At 54.1% G+C, this 16,968-nt stretch overlaps 2 protein-coding genes across 6 annotated transcripts in view; one reads left to right on the forward strand and one right to left on the reverse strand.

The window, feature by feature from the left end:
* The window catches only part of LOC128904854 (uncharacterized), a 216,756-nt gene that overhangs the window by 160,047 nt on the left and 39,741 nt on the right, over positions 1-16,968 (forward strand). The window lies entirely within an intron of this gene.
* HSF1 (heat shock transcription factor 1) overlaps positions 1-16,968 on the reverse strand; it is an 81,263-nt gene that overhangs the window by 31,833 nt on the left and 32,462 nt on the right. For all 5 annotated transcript variants that reach the window (XM_054189718.1, XM_054189717.1, XM_054189716.1 and 2 more), the window contains exon 4: positions 14,562-14,686. In XM_054189718.1, the coding sequence (XP_054045693.1) occupies positions 14,562-14,686 (125 nt within the window). The remainder of the gene's footprint in view (positions 1-14,561; positions 14,687-16,968) is intronic.

The raw sequence follows: 16,968 nt of genomic DNA on the forward strand, positions 1-16,968 counted from the left end.
GGCGTTTTGGCCCCGATCTCCCACCAGCTGGAGCCCGCGCAACCTTTGCACAGGAAGGCCGTAAAACAACAACATTACAATTGTCCAATTTAGAGGTCATAAAAGCACGGACCACAGCCCCAGCGCGAGGCTGGAAGAGCCAGGAGTTCAGCCAACGCAACTCAAAGCCGAGGAATGGCGCGCTTGCAATTAGGGCTGCCCCAAAGCCCCCGGCAGACACCCGGCCCTGCCTCCGAGCAGCGCCGTCGCCTCGCCTGCCAGCGGCCAGGGCCACGCACGCAGGTCTCCTTCCCCTTTCTGGCCTTCGGGAAAAATTTCATGACGCGCACGCAGACTTCTTGCCATAAAACCGCGGCGAGCGAGTTCCAGGAGCCCCGTTTCCCTCCCGCGGCAAAAGCTCTTGCCACCTCCCGTTTGAAGTGGCAGATGCTCCAGCTGAGGACGCCGACAGCACACCTGCGGGAAGGCAAGCCTGAAGTTTGGTACTACCGGAGCCCAAACGAGCGGCAGATTGGGCGGCCTGTCACCATCGCCTCCACCGCCTCGCTCCAAAAGCAAGGCTGGGGACCATTTGTGGGAACAGATGGTTCTTCCTTCACGCACAACCCAGGAACGGGGGGCTCTGGCGGGGCTGAAGCCGGGGGTAATTGTTTCCTTAGATTTCTGCAGCACACGGGGAAACGGGACGATGGAAACCCCATTAACAGAACACAGCTGCTAGAAAAGACCCCTGCAAGCAGAAGCGTTCCCCGCTGCCCGCTCCTGCGATTCTCCCCCCTCCCCGTGCCCGGGGAGCCTCTGCTGCCCAAACCCCCCCCCTGCCCCGACGCTGCTGCGCTGCGAGATTTACTGCAGCTCCACGAGAAAGCACAGCCCTGACAGTGATGTCTCTTTCCCAAATCCGAACCAGCAGCATGTCACTACTTCGCTCTGCTCGCTGCATTCTCAACGTATTCGGAAAAAGAAACTCGGCGGCAAAAGTAAAATCGTGAAGTCGTTATTTGCAGACGGGTACGGGTGAGCTGGAGAAGCAGGGCCCCCACAAAACTGCCTGATGCAGGTTCTCGGCCGCGGCGCCGTAATTAATCCCAATGCCACCTCTTTCGGTAGGAAACGGGCAGTTAATAACAGGCAGAAGACGACGGAGGAGGACGCAGGAATAGGCAGATGCTGCCCAGCTGCCCGACCCCAGGCAGCGCACAAAGGAAAAGGCTCTTCCGACGCAGCCAGACATCCACGGCCGCTCAGCTGCGCGGGGACGAGGCCCCTGAGGACGAGATGCTCCTTCATCCAGTTCCGATTCCAGCAGGCGGACCTGGTTCACAAGAGAATATAGATCACTACTGCCTCCAGAAGACTCTTTGGGTAACGAGGTTTGGCCACCCCGGCTGCAGACAGCGACGACACGGTCGCATTTGTTTGCCGGCAGTGGAGTATTCCTTCCTTTTTTTTCCCCGTAAGAAGCAGAGAAAACATCCAACCCTCTCCGAGCGGCAGCAGGACGGCTTTGCACGGTGACTAAACCGCCCAGAGGTGCAGAAAGCTGACTGCCTGACCCGATTTCCTAGAGTTTCATACGGTTTCGGGCAGGATGACGCTCTCTGCCAGCTGCCCCTGTCCTGTTACCGTGGATGGGACCATCCTAGTCGGGTTCCTCCTTGCTCCCGCGCAGCCTGGGGCAGGAGCAGGGCGCGTAAAGGCGAGGACGCTTCCTGGGAGCAGCTTTTCACCGCAGAAGAAAATCTGGTTTGCGGAAAAAGCCTTGGATTTATTGCACGGTAACCTACTCCACGTGGGATTTGCCCCGAAGAACCAAAACTGCAGGCACGCGGCACGGTGACCAACGCCAGGGATCTGGGACTGCCGGAGCTCAGGCGTCGCGGGGCGGGCAGAGCCGGGCGGGCAGCACGGGCACGGTCCCTGCCTCTCGGCTCACCACGTCTCCGGGTACCGGGTTTTAGCCTCCTGGTTCTCCTAAATGCCCTACTCCTCCAGCTCGGCCTCCACGGGAGCCATCCCTTCCCATGCTACAATCTAGATTTAGACGAGATCTAAGGAAGAAATGTTTTAGGCTGAGGGTGGTGAGTCCCTGGCCCAGGTCGCCCAGCGAGGTGGGAGATGCCCCATCCCTGCAAACATCCCAGGCCAGGTTGGACGGGGCTCTGAGCGACCTGGGCTCGTTGAAGACGTCCTGCCATGGGCAGGGAGTTGGAACCGGATGATCTTTAATGTCTCTTCCGACTCTAACCCTTCTGTGATTCTACGATTCCAATGATTCCATGATTCTACGATTCCTAGCGAAGACGCTGTTAAAAAAACGCACATGAGAAGGAACACGTTGCTTCCCATTACTGCCCTAACCGGCACGGCTCTCCGGGACAAAGCCAACGGGTCTCCGAGGTACCTCGGATCCCTCCCGGGTGCTAATTCAGAGGGAAAGGGCAAGTTCCCCTATAAACTGACCTGTGTCTAGAAAACAAAAAGTTAAAACTCGGTCAAAATGTGCAGGGTACAGTAAACCGCAGCTCAAAAAGCAGCTCAGGAATTCCCGTTCCGGCTCAGGAGCCCACGTCCCCTCCTGCTCCAAAACACCTCGCCCCGCTTGGCCAGGCTGCGGAAACAGGACACAAGGTCTTACGGACTCATAAAGCGCGGTGTAAAACACAGACCAAAAAAAAAAAAAAAACCCCCCCAAAAAAACCCCACCCCCCAAAACAGGCCAACAATTTCGCAGAAGATCGTCTTACAGATTTTTACGTCTTTTCCGTATAGACTGGGCCTCATTCTTTCCGCGCCAGGACAGACGCGCAGAACAGATATGCAGAACGCAACAGTCGCGGCTCTCGGAGCTATTGAGAAAAGGTGAAGAGAGAAACAGGGCTGCGAAGTTCTGCCTAATTCTAAGCCTCGGACTAAAAGCCACGCGGTTACTCATCTCCCAGGCGATTTTAAGCAGCTTTTAACCCCAGCACTGACTCCCCGAAGGTGGGAGGGCTTCTGTTAACGAGGCTTTTCTGAGCACGGTGACTAAACTTGGATATCACCTAGTTGGCTTCGTTATGTCCTAGCTCAGCTTTTCTCTCACCTAACGCTGATGGATTCAATCTTTTCAACAAATGTTCTAACGTAAACTCTATCCCCTTAGGTCGGTGTCAAACGATAATATATATGTTGCTTTTGGAACCCTGAAACCATAAAGCAAGCTACACGGGTCAAAATTATTTGGTATGATTTACGGGGGGGTTTGCATACGGTAAACTACTTCTGGTGAGGAGGAATTCTACTGCAGAAGGCCAAGTCCTTGTGTCTGTTTAGATTTATGTTTGTCAGGAGAAATTTTAACTTTTGAATTCTGTTAGCAACCGGGGCCTTGTAAAAGCGTCGGGGCCTCGCGAGCAGGGTCTGGCGGGGAGGAAGAGCTCTCGGCGTCCCACGGCAGCCGAGCCAGAGCGAAGGCAATCCCTGAAGGAGAGCCGGAGAAAACCCATAAAAACAGGTGCAGACGCCGCGGCTAGCTTGCTGCTTTCAACAATCTGTTTGAAATTAAACTTACGGATACGCCGGGGCTCCCGCCGGACTCGAGCGGAGCCGATGAATCACGGGGTAGTGACAGAACACCCCCCCACCCCCAGCCCCCGCTCACCTTCCTGCCCCGCGCTTCGCTCGGGGGCATCGGGAAAGCCGCAGGCAGAGGGGACAGAGATCTCCTTCCTCCCTACGAAAGAACTTGTTGGGGCAAATATTCCCAAACCAGGAGGCAATGTCTCCATCGAAAGCGATGCCTTGGTTTCTCCGCCCGGTGTCCAGGCTGATTCTGTCGCGCTCGTACCGTCAGTAATCGCGGCAGCGCTTTCCCGGGGCTTCTCAGCTCCGCAGAAATCCGTTATGTACCATTCCACGCCTACAGCAGAGGTACACAGATAAAAAGAAGCCCCAAACTTGTCTTCCTCAGCTGTTTTCAGACTGTAAAGACAAGCGCGCTACCACACCTGAGCTTACGCTAAACCACTCTCCCCCCAGAGCCGCAGGCAGGTCGCGAGAGACGAGGAATTACCGAAAGACGCCGCCAGAGCCGGAGGTGGGAAGGAACGTTACAGTCAGTCAAACGTTGCCCGGTACCTGACACCGCCAGAGCCCGCTTTAATGGCAACTGTCGGTTTAAAATCTAACCAGTTCCAAGTTAAAAAGCCCAGAAGAAAACATTTGGCTTCGATGAGTCACTGCTTCAGAAGCTAAGAAAGCAGAACGGAAGCCAAAAGAAACTACAGAAATTCTAGGTCAGTAACCTGCTCAAATTTTAGTGTAATTAATAACCGTTCTCTGCTTCACGGTACCTCTGGAAAGGCAACGGCCTCCAGCTGAAGGGACGGAGTCCAAGCGGATGCCGCTGGGGTTCCTATCCCTTCTCCCGCGGTGGCTTCTGATGACTTTCCGACTTTGAAATAGGAGAAGATAAAAGCAGTCAGAAACAGAAAAGACACTAACAGTCCCACTTTTAACGCAAAACTTCTCATGTGAGAAAACCAACAGTCGCCGTCGGTAAATTAAGCATTTCGGTTCCGCGCTACCTGTCGATATTGTAGTGGCAGAGACTGTAGGTTGTTTGGTTGGACTCGATGATCTCAAAGGTCCTTTCCAACCATGAGGATTCGATGATATCAAGATATCCAGCCAACCTGCGAAGCCTCAGCACCGGTAAGAAACTGCTGACGGTGCCGCAGAGCAAGAAGCCACCTTCCAACCGCTTCCCAAACACCAGCACAGAGAAGTCAGAGAAGGTTTTAAGTGACCGATGCTTAAACCGGGGGAGTGACGATGTTGAGATGGGATGGGGAGAGCCCGAGCTGTCCAAGAGCCTGAGCCAACACCTTGGTGGCCCAGCTCTGAGAAGGTTTGTGGCACTCGCCGGTCACCTTTGGCCTTTGCTTTCAGAAAACCCAAGTGTCCGAGCCGCAGGTTCTTCCAGCTGCTGCAGCCCTCGAGGGGCCCAGTCTCAAAGAATTGCTTTCGGAAAACCCAAGTGTCCGAGCCGCAGGTTCTTCCAGCCACCGCAGCCCTCGAGGAATCCCTGTGACCGCCACGCTGCACAGTGAGGGCTTCAAAGCATCGCTTCTACACCAGACTTGCAGGAGAGAGCGTGGTTTAGAGAAGAGGAAAATGATGTGTGAGAATAAGCTGCTTGAAGTAGAGCACAAAACTGAACCCAAAATCCAAGGCCTCGCTGCGACTTATTCCGTCTACACAACAACGCCCGCAGGGGTTGTCTTCATATGCTCCAATAAATGTCACCTCACGCTAAAACAGGGGAAAAAACCAATCAGCAGCAGCAGAAGTAATTTTCAGATGGTTAACGACCTGACAAAGCGGCTGAGAATAACAGAGGAGCAGAACCAAGTCCAGAGACGCACCTTCAACCTCCACTCTGGAGCCCTTCAGCCAGCAGGAGCTATCGGCGTCGGAGCCAAAGGAGACTCCTTCTTTCTCCAGAAGGGAGAAGGGAGCCTCGGGCTTTATCTTCCCAGGAATGAGAAGACTTGCTCTTTTTGCACATCTTTGTCCAGGAAGTAACGAGAAAGACAAAGAAATCGCGCTGCAACTCGACCCTTAGCTCCAAAAGCCAGAAAGGCAGGAGGCCAAGAGAGCGTTAACGTCTTCCCTAAAGCTCACGGTCAGTTCAGACACTTGTTTCACCTGTAGCTTGCTTGCCTTTTTTTTTTTTTTAAAAAAAAGAAAATGAATTAAAAAATCTCCAGAGGCCCACGAAATACCCAGAAGAAGACAAGGGACTTCTGTTTTTTTTCAGAAGAAAAAAATACACCCTAAAACGAATAAAAAAACCCACCCAAAGTATGTCAAACTCAGAGCAGAGAAGGGCAGATTAGCCAAACCTGAACGGGTGAGGTCCCCCCGCGCTCCAGGGAAGCGACGTCCCCGCTCACGGACCCCCAGCCCCTCGGGAGCACTGTCCCCTTTCTGCTGAAGGAGCTGCTGACGAGGAAGAATAAATATTTTCATATCCAGAGTTCCGTTTATCTGCTTTCCATCCTTTGCTGCCAGCGTGTCCCGCTTTGGGGTGAAACGGAACCAACTTTCCGTTCAGCATTTTAGTTTCTCAGCTAGGCCTCTTCCAACCCGCTGAAATTAACAGCGCGTTGGGTCATAGAATCATAGAATCATAGAATTGTTGAGGCTGGAAGAGACCTTTAAGATCATCGAGTCCAACCTTTAGCCTACCCTGACAAAAGCCACTTCTAAACCATGTCCCCAAGTGCCCCATCTACCCTTTTTTTAAACACCTCCAGGGATGGTGAATCCACCACCTCCCTGGGCAGCCTATTCCAATGTTTAATAACCCTTTCAGTGAAAAAATGTTTCCTAATATCCAATCTAAACCTCCCCTGACATAACGTGAACCCGTTTCCCCTCGTCCTATCACTTGTCACCAGGGAGGTCAGCCCCCATCTCTCTACAACCTCCTTTCAGGTAGTTGCAGAGGGTGATAAGGTCTCCCCTCAGCCTCCTCTTCTCCAGGCTAAACAACCCCAGCTCCCTCAGTCGTTCTTCATAAGGTTTGTCCTCCAGACCCCTCACCAGCTTTGTAGCCCTTCTCTGGACACGCTCCAACACCTCAATGTTGTAGCGAGGGGCCCAAAACTGAACGCAGTACTCGAGGTGGGGCCTCACCAGTGCCGAGTACAGGGGGATGATCACTTCCCTAGTCCGGCTCACCACACTATTCCTGATACAGGCTAGGATGCTGTTGGCCTTCTTGGCCACCTGGCCACACTGCTGGCTCATATTCAGCCGGCTGTCCACAAACACCCCCAGGTCCTTTTCTGCCGGGCTGCTTTCGAGCCACTCTGCCCCAATCCTGTAGCGCTGCATGGGGTTGTTGTGACCCAAGTGCAGGACCCGGCACTCGGCCTTGTTGAACCTCATACCATTGCTCTCAGCCCATCGGTCCAGCCTGTCCAGATCCCTCTGCAGAGCCAACCTACCCTCAAGCAGATCAACACGCCCGCCCAGTTTAGTGTCATCTGCAAACTTACTGAGGGTGCATTCGATCCCTTCATCCAGATCATTGATAAAGATATTAAAGAGAACCGGCCCCAGCACCGAGCCCTGGGGGACACCACATGTGACCGGACACCAACTGGATTGAACTCCATTTACCACCACTCTCTGGGCACGGCCATCCAGACAGTTTTTTACCCAGCAAAGAGTACACCTGTCCAGGCCATGAGCAGCCAGTTTCTCCAGGAGAATGCTGTGGGAAACAGTGTCAAGCGCTTTGCAAAACTCCAAGTAGATAACATCCACGGCTTTTCCCTCATCCACTAAGTGGGTCACCTTATCATAGAAGGATATTAGGTTTGATAGGCACCACCTGCCCTTCACAAACCCATGCTGACTGGGCCTGATCACCCTGATCAGGGTCGAAAACGGTTCGTTCAGGGCGATGAGACAGATCGTGCCAAGGGATGGTACGCAGAGAGGCTCTTGCTTCTACTTATTGCTGCAACAACCCAGGTCAGCGAATTCTGTTATTTGCCCCGTTGGAGGGTGGGAAGCGGAGGGGCGTAGAGGGGTCCCACCTGCAGGGAGGAGCGGACAGGACAGGCGACCCAAACCAGGGGTATTCCATCCCATCTGCTCTATATAAAGCTGGGGGATCAAAGGGCCAACTCTCTGCTTCCCTCTAGGCCCAGAGGAAATGGGCTGAAGCCGCGGCAGGGGAGGTTTAGGTTAGATATTAGGAAGAATGACTTTACTGAAAGAGCGGTCAGGCACTGGGACAGCCTGCCCAGGGAGGGGGTTGAGTCACCATCCCTGGAGGTGTTTAAGAAACGTCTAGATTTGGCGCTTCAGGGCATGCTCCAGTGACAGAGACTGTAGGTTGTTTGGTTGGGCTCGATGATCTCAAAGGTCCTTTCCAACCACGAGGATTCGATGATCCGATGATTCTCTTCCTTCGGTGGCTGACGTCTGAGGAGGACCCCCGTCTGTTCATCTGCCTTTGATCCCGATCCGTGGCTTCCTGACTCCACCTGTGGAATCCAGTTCCCAGCCACCGCTGAGCCCAGTCTGGGACCTCCCCAGCGCGGTGACATCATCCCGGGAGCTCAATACGGTTTTGTATAGACTGTATCTATTCCATTATTTTCCTTATTATTTTATTATTAATATTTCATTAAAATAGCTCAGTTTCTTCTAAACTCGTAAATCCGTTTCTCTCTCCTCCTCCTCTCCGTGTACGAGAGGTTGGGGGGGAGCATCTGTCACCGGCCATTGGCCCGTTTGGCCAAAACCACGACACAGTGCTAGAAACTGTCGGCAAATTACCCAGACACGCGTTATTATCTGACAGCGGAGATGGCGTTTGATTGTATTCCGTAGACTTTCGGGCAGACTTTTTGAGCTACGCCGAGTCAATCTGAGAAGATTTGAGACGGTCTGTTCGCAGCTGGGCAATAAAAAGACGTTTACCACGAGCATTATACTGGATGTGCCAAAGACGATATCCAATCCATAAAACCTCCCCCAACACCTTTCCCTCTCCCAGCTTCAACCCAGGTGCATTTCCAATACGCTTCCAAAGATCTTCCTTCGATAGAAGGCAAGCCGTGACCGTACACCCTTTTTTATGCCAACAAAGCAGCTTAACACAAATCGCACCTGGTGTGTTAAGCTAAAGCAGCCCCCCCCTTCCCCCGATTCAAAATACACCTTTAGACAGAAAATAAATAGTTAAGAATGGAGTGTTTCAGGCACTGAGAAATAGCTTTATGCTTCTGGCAGCCTCATCCCTTTGGAGACGACGGTCACTGTTTCGGGTGATACAAACCAGCTGTAATTTCCCATAACCCTGCAGAGACGCCCCCCGAGAGGCAGGTGGAACACTTTGGTGGACGACAAGCTCAACGTCAGCCGGCAACGCGCACTTGCAGCCCGGAAAGCCAACCGCATCCTGGGCTGCATCTAAAGAAGCGTGGGCAGCGGGGCGAGGCGGGGGGATTCTGCCCCTCTGCTCCGCTCTGGCGAGACCCCACCTGGAGCCCTGCGTCCAGCGCCGGAGTCCTCAACACAAGAAGGACGTGGACCTGTTGGAACAGGTCCAGCGGAGGGCCACGAAGATGATTCGAGGGCTGGAGCCCCTCTGCTGGGAGGACAGGCTGAGAGAGCTGGGGGGGTTCAGCCTGGAGAAGAGAAGGCTCCGCGGAGACCTTCCAGCCCCTTCCAGGCCTTAAAGGGGCTCCAGGAAAGCTGCGGAGGGACTCTGGAGCAGGGAGGGGAGCCATGGGATGAGGGAGGACAGTTTTAAACCAAAAGAGGGGAGATTGAGATTAAAAATAAGGAAGAAATTCTCCATGATGAAGCTGGTGAGCCCCTGGCCCAGGTTGCCCAGAGAAGCTGTGGCTGCCCCATCCCTGGAGGGGTTCGAGGCCAGGTTGGACGGGGCTTTGGGCAACCTGGGCTGGTGGGAGGTGTCCCTGCCCAGGGCAGCGGGGTGGGACTCGATGGCTTTTAAAGGTCCCTTCCCACCCAAACCATTCCATGATTCTACGACTACAAACCCTCTTTCAGCCGCCACCTGCACAACGGGAACAACTCCCCATCTCCACTGGTGTCTCCGCGCTGAATCCAGCAGGAATTCCCAGGAGCGACTCTGACGCTGTGGCTAAAGCGCAGGTCCCCTCTATGGCGGAGCAAGTCTAGCCACATCCAAGTTCAACGTAGAGAACGAAGTCGTATTTCCAGCCAGCTCGCCTTAGTGCCTACTAACATACTCCGTTCAAGGGAAAAAGGCTTGGAATTGGATTCCAATCTGTATGATGGGGACAGGCCTGTTGGTGAGGGGGGAGGAGAAGAGCACTGGCAAGGCAGCAGACACTGAAACCTTTCCGGAGGAGACTTGGTGGCGTCAGATTTTCAAGCCAAAAGAACCCCAGAACACCGTGATCATCTGGTCTGCAAAGCACAACCCGTAGCACTTTGCTCCGGCTTCAAGCCCAATAGCGGTGGCTGAAATGGAGAATCTCGAATTCACGTTTCCAGTGGCGAAGAAACCACCCGCTGCCTTCCACGTATTATTCAAACACTTCTTTTCACTCAAGAGCACAGACCTTAGGGCTAGTCTAATTTTATCTGTTTTCACCTCTTGTCACTGCGTGGAAAACACTCAAGCTACGGTTCCTCAGGCTGGAGTTACCTCCGGAGATGCCCATCAGCACCCGTTCGCCTTCCGTGTTCAGTGAAGAAGGCTGAGCTCCTCCCGGCCCTCGTTACTCAGCACGACGCCAATCATTTCGATCATTCGCGTTTCTGTTCCTGAAGTTTGCCCAATGATTCGGCATTCTCGCACCGCTGAAACAAGCCCCAGACGCGCTCCTCTGGTTGTGGTCACGCGACGTCTTTACAAAGCCAACGGTTAATTGAGACCCCTTACGTACGACCATTGCTATCAAAAGAGAACGAATCCGGGATCTTTTGGTCCCATCGCAAGCTCATTTTCAGAGTAACCGCTCTTCGCTTCGTTCCCAGCAGTCTTGCACTTTGCCAAACAAAAATACGCTGGTTTTACAGCCCAATTAACCCGCTTCTGACTCCCGGCTGAAAAAAAACCTCAGACGTTCAGCTGAAGTTCACTTCACACAAATAACTTCGGGCAACGCGCTCTGGCGTTTGAACGCGTGGGCGGGTGTTCCTAGAAGTTAGAAACGCGCTGCAAGACCAGCGCGAGGAAGTTTGAACCACGCTGTGTGTTTCTGGGCAGAAAAACTTCAGGAGGTCACCGTCATTAAAGCAACCCCCACCAGAGTTTCTTTGACAGCCGGTCTCCACCTCGCCGAGTCCCAGCCTGCTGTGGTCTGAACTGGGCTTTCTTTCCAGCTGCCCCGCAGACCAACAGCCGGCAGGCATTCGTCCGGATTAGCGGCCGATGAAGCAGGAACAGGTCTGTCTGGACGTTCTGCATCACGACTGATGGCTCTTCCATCTCGCGCGGATACAAATGGTTCCTGTACTGAACTATTAACGTATTTCAAGCCTCCGCGCTGGAGAATTAAAAGCCATTATTCCCACGGAATTTGCCACAAAGACCCTCGTGCCCTTTGTGGTGCGGGTAAGGCCGGAATCCAACAGGATTCTGGCTGCTGCCAGCTGTAGCGACTCACCGAGACGCGGTGGCACAACAGGCACAAGCTGAAGGTCTTAATTCCCACCATTTCACCCACGGAACGATGGCGTCTGAGCAGATGCCGCAGCAGGTTGGCTGCTGACATGGTGTGGTGAAGGGGAAGGAGGAGAACCTGGAATAACCCTACTGTAGAGATGCAACACGACGCACGCCAGCAGAACCTCAAGAACGCTTAAAAAACTTGCCAAGAAAACAAGCGACAACGATGTGATGATAAGAACCAGCTGATGCTTTGAAGCATGCCACGGATCCAGGACTAAAAAGGCCAACCTTAAGTGAATTGGATGTACTATTATTCCAGAAGCAAGAAGCGAGTTTTTAACCACAAGTTCCTGGGAACATGAAGACGCGAAAAACGGCTTGCAAACTCCGCCTTCTGGAAAAGGAACAGCGATCCAAGTACAGGGATCCGGTACTACTAACGGAGACGGGAAAAATTAAAGGTAATGAAACGCAGACCCAAAAGCTGTGTCTACCGGGAGATACGGAGAACCTGCAGAAGACGGACAAAACCCCAGTTCCTAACGGCTGCGAAGGATGGAGAAGCAGCCAGGAAGAATGGGGTACGTTCAACCAAGAGGTTATTCTACTATTAGAAGGTACGGAGAGCTGGCAGTTGGGGGTTCCAACCCAGAGCCTGTGCAGCAGTAGCTTGGGGTAAGTCCCCCCCCCAACGCCGGCAGCTGGTCGGGGCTGAGGAGTAGGGGGCCCATCGCCCCGCTCCTGCGCTCCCAGACCTGCCCCACATACTCCTCCCCCGGTTCTTTCTCTTGGATGTCGTCTGTTGTGCCGACAACCCACCCAGCTCCCGGGACAGAGCGCCGAGCCCGGGACGGAGCGGGCGCCGGGGCGGCGAGGGGTGGCCGGTGGCTCCTGGGTCGGCTCAGCGGGGACCGCGCTTCTTCCAGCCATCGGGGTCAAAGCCAAGACCTAACGATAGGCACTTGCACAACACTCATAGCTCACACGGATCGTTTCGTTCTGCTTGTCCTCCAGGAGCCTGTTTACCCGATAAGCTTTCAAAACAGCGCAAACCACGATTTTTTTTTTAATTAATTGGCCAATAACTATCTTCCTGAAAGGAGGGGGGAAGCTTCGCTGCTTTGAGAGAGGTTGTCAGTTCTCTGCCGTCAGTAGAGCTCAAACTACCGCTGTAGGCACTCCACCTAGTGGTTTACAGACCATTTGTAATTAATAATGCTAATGTTTGCTTCAGCAAGAGCCAATGGAGCGGCCAGAAGGCAGCCTGGAGACCTAGAATGTATTTGCGAACGCTCCCATCCTCACTACAGGGGTTACGAGCCCAGACACTCAACCTCAAACCACGCCACGGGGCTGCAAAAGCCGCGGAAATTCAGATGAGCCCCATGTGGTGGGACCCGGAGACGGGCAGCCGGGTTTAAAGACGGCTCTTGACGTTACTTATTCTTCCCGCCACGGACAGAAAACAAAGGTGCAAAAGCAGAAGCCTCCCCCACGAACTTGTTGTGATAACGGCTGGGACGAGCGCTGCCCAAAGACACGATGCGCCACAGCCAGCGGCAAACTAATCGCTTTAGGCGGCTGATTGCGCTTCCAGGAGAGCGGCAAATACGGTTTCCAATCCGGGGACACACAAGTTTACCCTGTCGTGGATTTAACAGCCGTCCGTTACTAACAAAATCATCCGATACAACTCGGACAATTCCTGGAGGGCTTGCTGAAGATTTTGCCGGCTACGCGCGTGCCCAGCGCGCTTCGTTAAGGTAGCTTTCTACTCGTTCGAGGTCGGCTGCCCAGGAGTTTTTCATCCAAAGCCACGCTAGGCAGGTCGCTTCGCTCACTCGAAAGGGAAAACGGGGAGAGCCACCTCTGCTGTCTACAGACCCATGAAACCGCAATGCTGGTAACGGACCACAAATCTCTTCCCTGCCGCCATTTACCAAAGGGTTAGAAGGACAATCTGCTTCTCCTTCACCCCTTGCACGGAGCCTGAGGAGAAGCACGGCCCAGGCGTAAGGCTGGGCGCTCATACCTGGGGCAAATAGGAGATGAAGAGAATCATCTAGAATGACCTTGGAGACGAAGCAGGTTCTCTCCCCTCCCATGAACACCAGAGGTGCGAGGGAAGCGATCTGCAAGCACAAGATACAGTCATGAAACCCAAGCAAAGGGAGGCTTTGGAACACAGCGCGGAGGAAATATTTTTCCGCCGCGAAACTGGCCCTTTGAAATCCCCCCCCCCCTCCCCCTGCTTTCCTGCTTCATCCAGCGAGATGGGAGGGCTGCCTGCTCCGTTTTTCCGTACGATCCAGAACCAAATTCCTTAGCAACAACGGCAGCGATGAAGAAGGCAGGCATCAAATAAGCTTCACTGATGTAGGATTCACTCCGCTTTGCGGAAAGGTAAACAAGAAAATAAAAAGGGCAGCTTTAAATCAAGATTTGTAACGGTGCCTAAGGGAATCCGACACCCCCCCCACCCCCCCGTATTCATTGGCCCCAACAGGTATCTACACTTAAAGGCAACTCGGAGTCTCAGAGCGAATCCTACGGCTGCAGATTATCCACGGCCCTTGCGGTCCGGGAGGGCAGCCAGGTCCTGCCGCATCGCTTCAGCGTTCTGATTAAACTGATTTCTTCTGTACGACCACCGTGGAAAAAAAAACAAAAAGTCACAGAAGGGTGAGCGACAGCCCCCTGATCATCTCCGAAGGTCAAGGGGGTATCTATTAGCGGGACTCGAGATCCCCCGTTTTGCCTCCCAAGCCCCGCAGCAAACACTGGGTGAGCCGCACCCAGCGAGAATTTAACCGGGTGCACGTAAGAAGTCAAGAGCCTGGAGGAAGAATACGGCGTTAGGACGGAAGGGCAGCAGACATTATCCCGAATGACTTGAATACCCGGGTGCGGCGTCGGACGAGACGGAATAATTGTGCTTTGCGGGAGGAGGGGAGGGGAAAAAGACAAGGGAAAAAAGCCCAGCACCACGCATTGACCGAAATTTCAGACTGTAACCCCCGCGGCAGGGAAGGAAGTTCCTGAAGCCTTCGCAGCCTTTCCGCCTGACACCTCAAAGCGGAGCTGTACTCCAGAGCAGCTTTACGCTGGGCTTGGGGTCACAGGTCTGGCTGCAGCGACACCAAGGTCTTTAACGGGGTTTTAACGGCGTTCGAGCGGTGCCTCCACCGCCCCCTTCTCGCCCTAAGCAGAGCGCTGCCAAAGCCCAGGCCGTGCCGCTGAGACAACGGGAAGCCGGGGCAGCGAGCGAGCGAGCAAGCAGCCAGCCTTCTCTCACATAAAGTCTTAAAAATAACGCGTTGGGGAAAGAAATCCCTGGGCAAACTCTCCTGCGTTTTCTGCCAGCCCCTCCCCACATACATACTGCTTCATGGCTATCAGCTTGGAGTCCATGCTCTCCTGCTTTCCTTTCATCACCTGGATGTCAGTCAGTAACTTGGTTACGTTGTCTTGCCGAACCTTTATATCCTCGTTCTTTATGCTGGATACCTGGAGACAGAAAGCAAGATGTCAGCGACGCTTCCTTCCGACGGAACGCTTATTTAAGCCCCAACGCTGCTACTGCAAAACGATTCACCTCCCCTCTCCAGACCGACCGCTGCGCTCGCCCCCGAGCACCTCCTCGCAAGGGACTAAACCCAGCCGCCCACAGGAAGTTTTCTGCGAGCGTACTGCTGTGTGAAAACACCGAATTCTGCCGCAGCCTAAAAAAAAATAATAAAAAATATCTTTTCGGATCAGAAATACAATGCTCGCGTAACGGCGAATGCCGGCACAAAAGCCGTTTGCCTTTGCAGACCTTCAGACAGGCCACGGACCAAGACGTTCGTTATCTGTGACAAGCCTAAACCTAAAACTTAGCAGCCAGAGACCAGGGAGCACGTCTGCTCCGAAGATGGGAAACATACATTCTCCTCGCGCGCTTTCAAACGCCTCTGCCGCGTGCAGTGAGCTGAAGATCGGTCTTGGCCATTAAGAAAGTCATTAGCTGTTTTGAGAGAGAAAATCAGGAGGAAAAGGGCAGGGGAGGTCACCGCAGCAGAGAGGCCCCGCAGGCGGGACGGGAGCCTCTTCCAGAGATCCCTGAGCAGCAGCCGGTCGCTGGCCATCCCCATCATTCCCACTACAAGCGTTAAAGCAGCCGAGGAGAAGATTCATAGAATCATAGGGTTGGAAGGGACCTCTGGAGATCATCCAGCCCAACCCCCTGCCAGAGCAGGGGCACCCAGAGCAGGTCGAATGTGTCCAGGTGGGTTTGAATGTCTCCAGAGATGGAGACTCCCCCACCTCTCTGGGCAGCCTGTGCCAGGGCTCTGCCACCCTCCAAGGAAAGAAGTTCCTCCTCATGTTTAGGTGGAACTTCCTATGCTCAAGTTTGTGCCCGTTACCTCTTGTCCTGTCCCCGGGCACCACTGAGAAGAGCCTGGCCCCATCCTCCTGACACCCCCCCTTGAAGTATTTATCAGCATTGATAAGGTCCCCCCTCAGCCGTCTTTTTTCCAGCCTGAAGAGTCCCAAATCCCTCAGCCTTTCTTCATCAGAGAGGTGTTCCATCCCCTCATCACCTTGGTAGCCCTTTGCCGTCCCCTCCCCAGCAGTTCCCTGTCCCTCTTGACCCGGGGAGCCCAGAACTGGACCCAGCACTCCAGCTGTGGCCTCCCCAAGGCAGAGCAGAGGGGGAGGATGACCTCCCTCCACCTGCTGGCCACGCTCTTCTTGATGCCCCCCAGGATGCCATTGGCCTCCTTGGCCACGAGGGCACATTGCTGGCTCATGGTCATCCCGTTGTCCCCCAGGACTCCCAGGTCTCTTCCCACCGAGCTGCTCTCCAGCGGGTCACCCCCAACCTGTCCTGGTGCGGGGGGTTGTCCCTCCCCAGGGGCAGCACCCTGCACTTGCCCTTGTTGAATTTCATAAGGTTCCTCTTTGCCCAGATCTCCAACCTGTCCAGGTCTCTCTGGATGGCGGCACGGCCTTCCGGTGTGTCAGCTACTCCCCCAGCTTTGTGCCATCAGCAAACTTGCTGAGGGTGCACTCTGTCCCCTCGTCCAGGTCATCGATGAAGATATTGAAGAGGACGGGACCCAGTACTGACCCCCGGGGAACACCACTCGTCACTGACCTCCAACGAGACCCTGTGCCCCCAGTCACCACCCTCTGAGCTCTGTCTTTCAACCAGTTCTCTGTCCACCCCACTGTCCATTCGTCTAACCCACTCTTCCTAAGCTTCCCTATGAGGATGCTGTGGGAGACCGCTTCGAACGCCTTGCTTGAGTCAAGGTAGACCACATCTACCGCCCTCCCCTCATCTCTCCGCCCAGTCACGCCGTCGCAGAAGGCTATCAGATCAGTCAGACGTGATTTCCCCTTGGTGAATCCACGTTGAGTACTTCTGATAGCTTTCTTTTCCTCCACGTGCCTTGAGATGACGCCCAGAACGAGCTGTTCCATCACCTTCCCAGGGATGGAGGTGACGCTGACCGGCCTGTAGTTCCCCGCCTCCTCCTTCTTGCCTTTTTTGAAGACTGGAGCAGACATCTGGACTCCGAGCAGACGATTTGATTTCTCTGATAAAATCCTCACCAGCAATGACGCCTCGGCGTGTTTCGCAAGAGCCATACCGCGTGAGACGCCTATGAATCTGCCAGGCGTTACAGGGGTTCACACATCCCACCTACTCGCCAGCAGCTTCTCTCCACCTCACCTGCCAGCAGGTCGTACATCTTTTAAGATCTCTTTACATCCTTCTAACGCGTTTGCCCACCGTGAAA

The sequence above is a fragment of the Rissa tridactyla genome, chromosome 2 (assembly GCF_028500815.1).
Source record: "Rissa tridactyla isolate bRisTri1 chromosome 2, bRisTri1.patW.cur.20221130, whole genome shotgun sequence".
In the NCBI taxonomy this organism is placed as follows: Eukaryota; Metazoa; Chordata; class Aves; order Charadriiformes; family Laridae; genus Rissa; species Rissa tridactyla.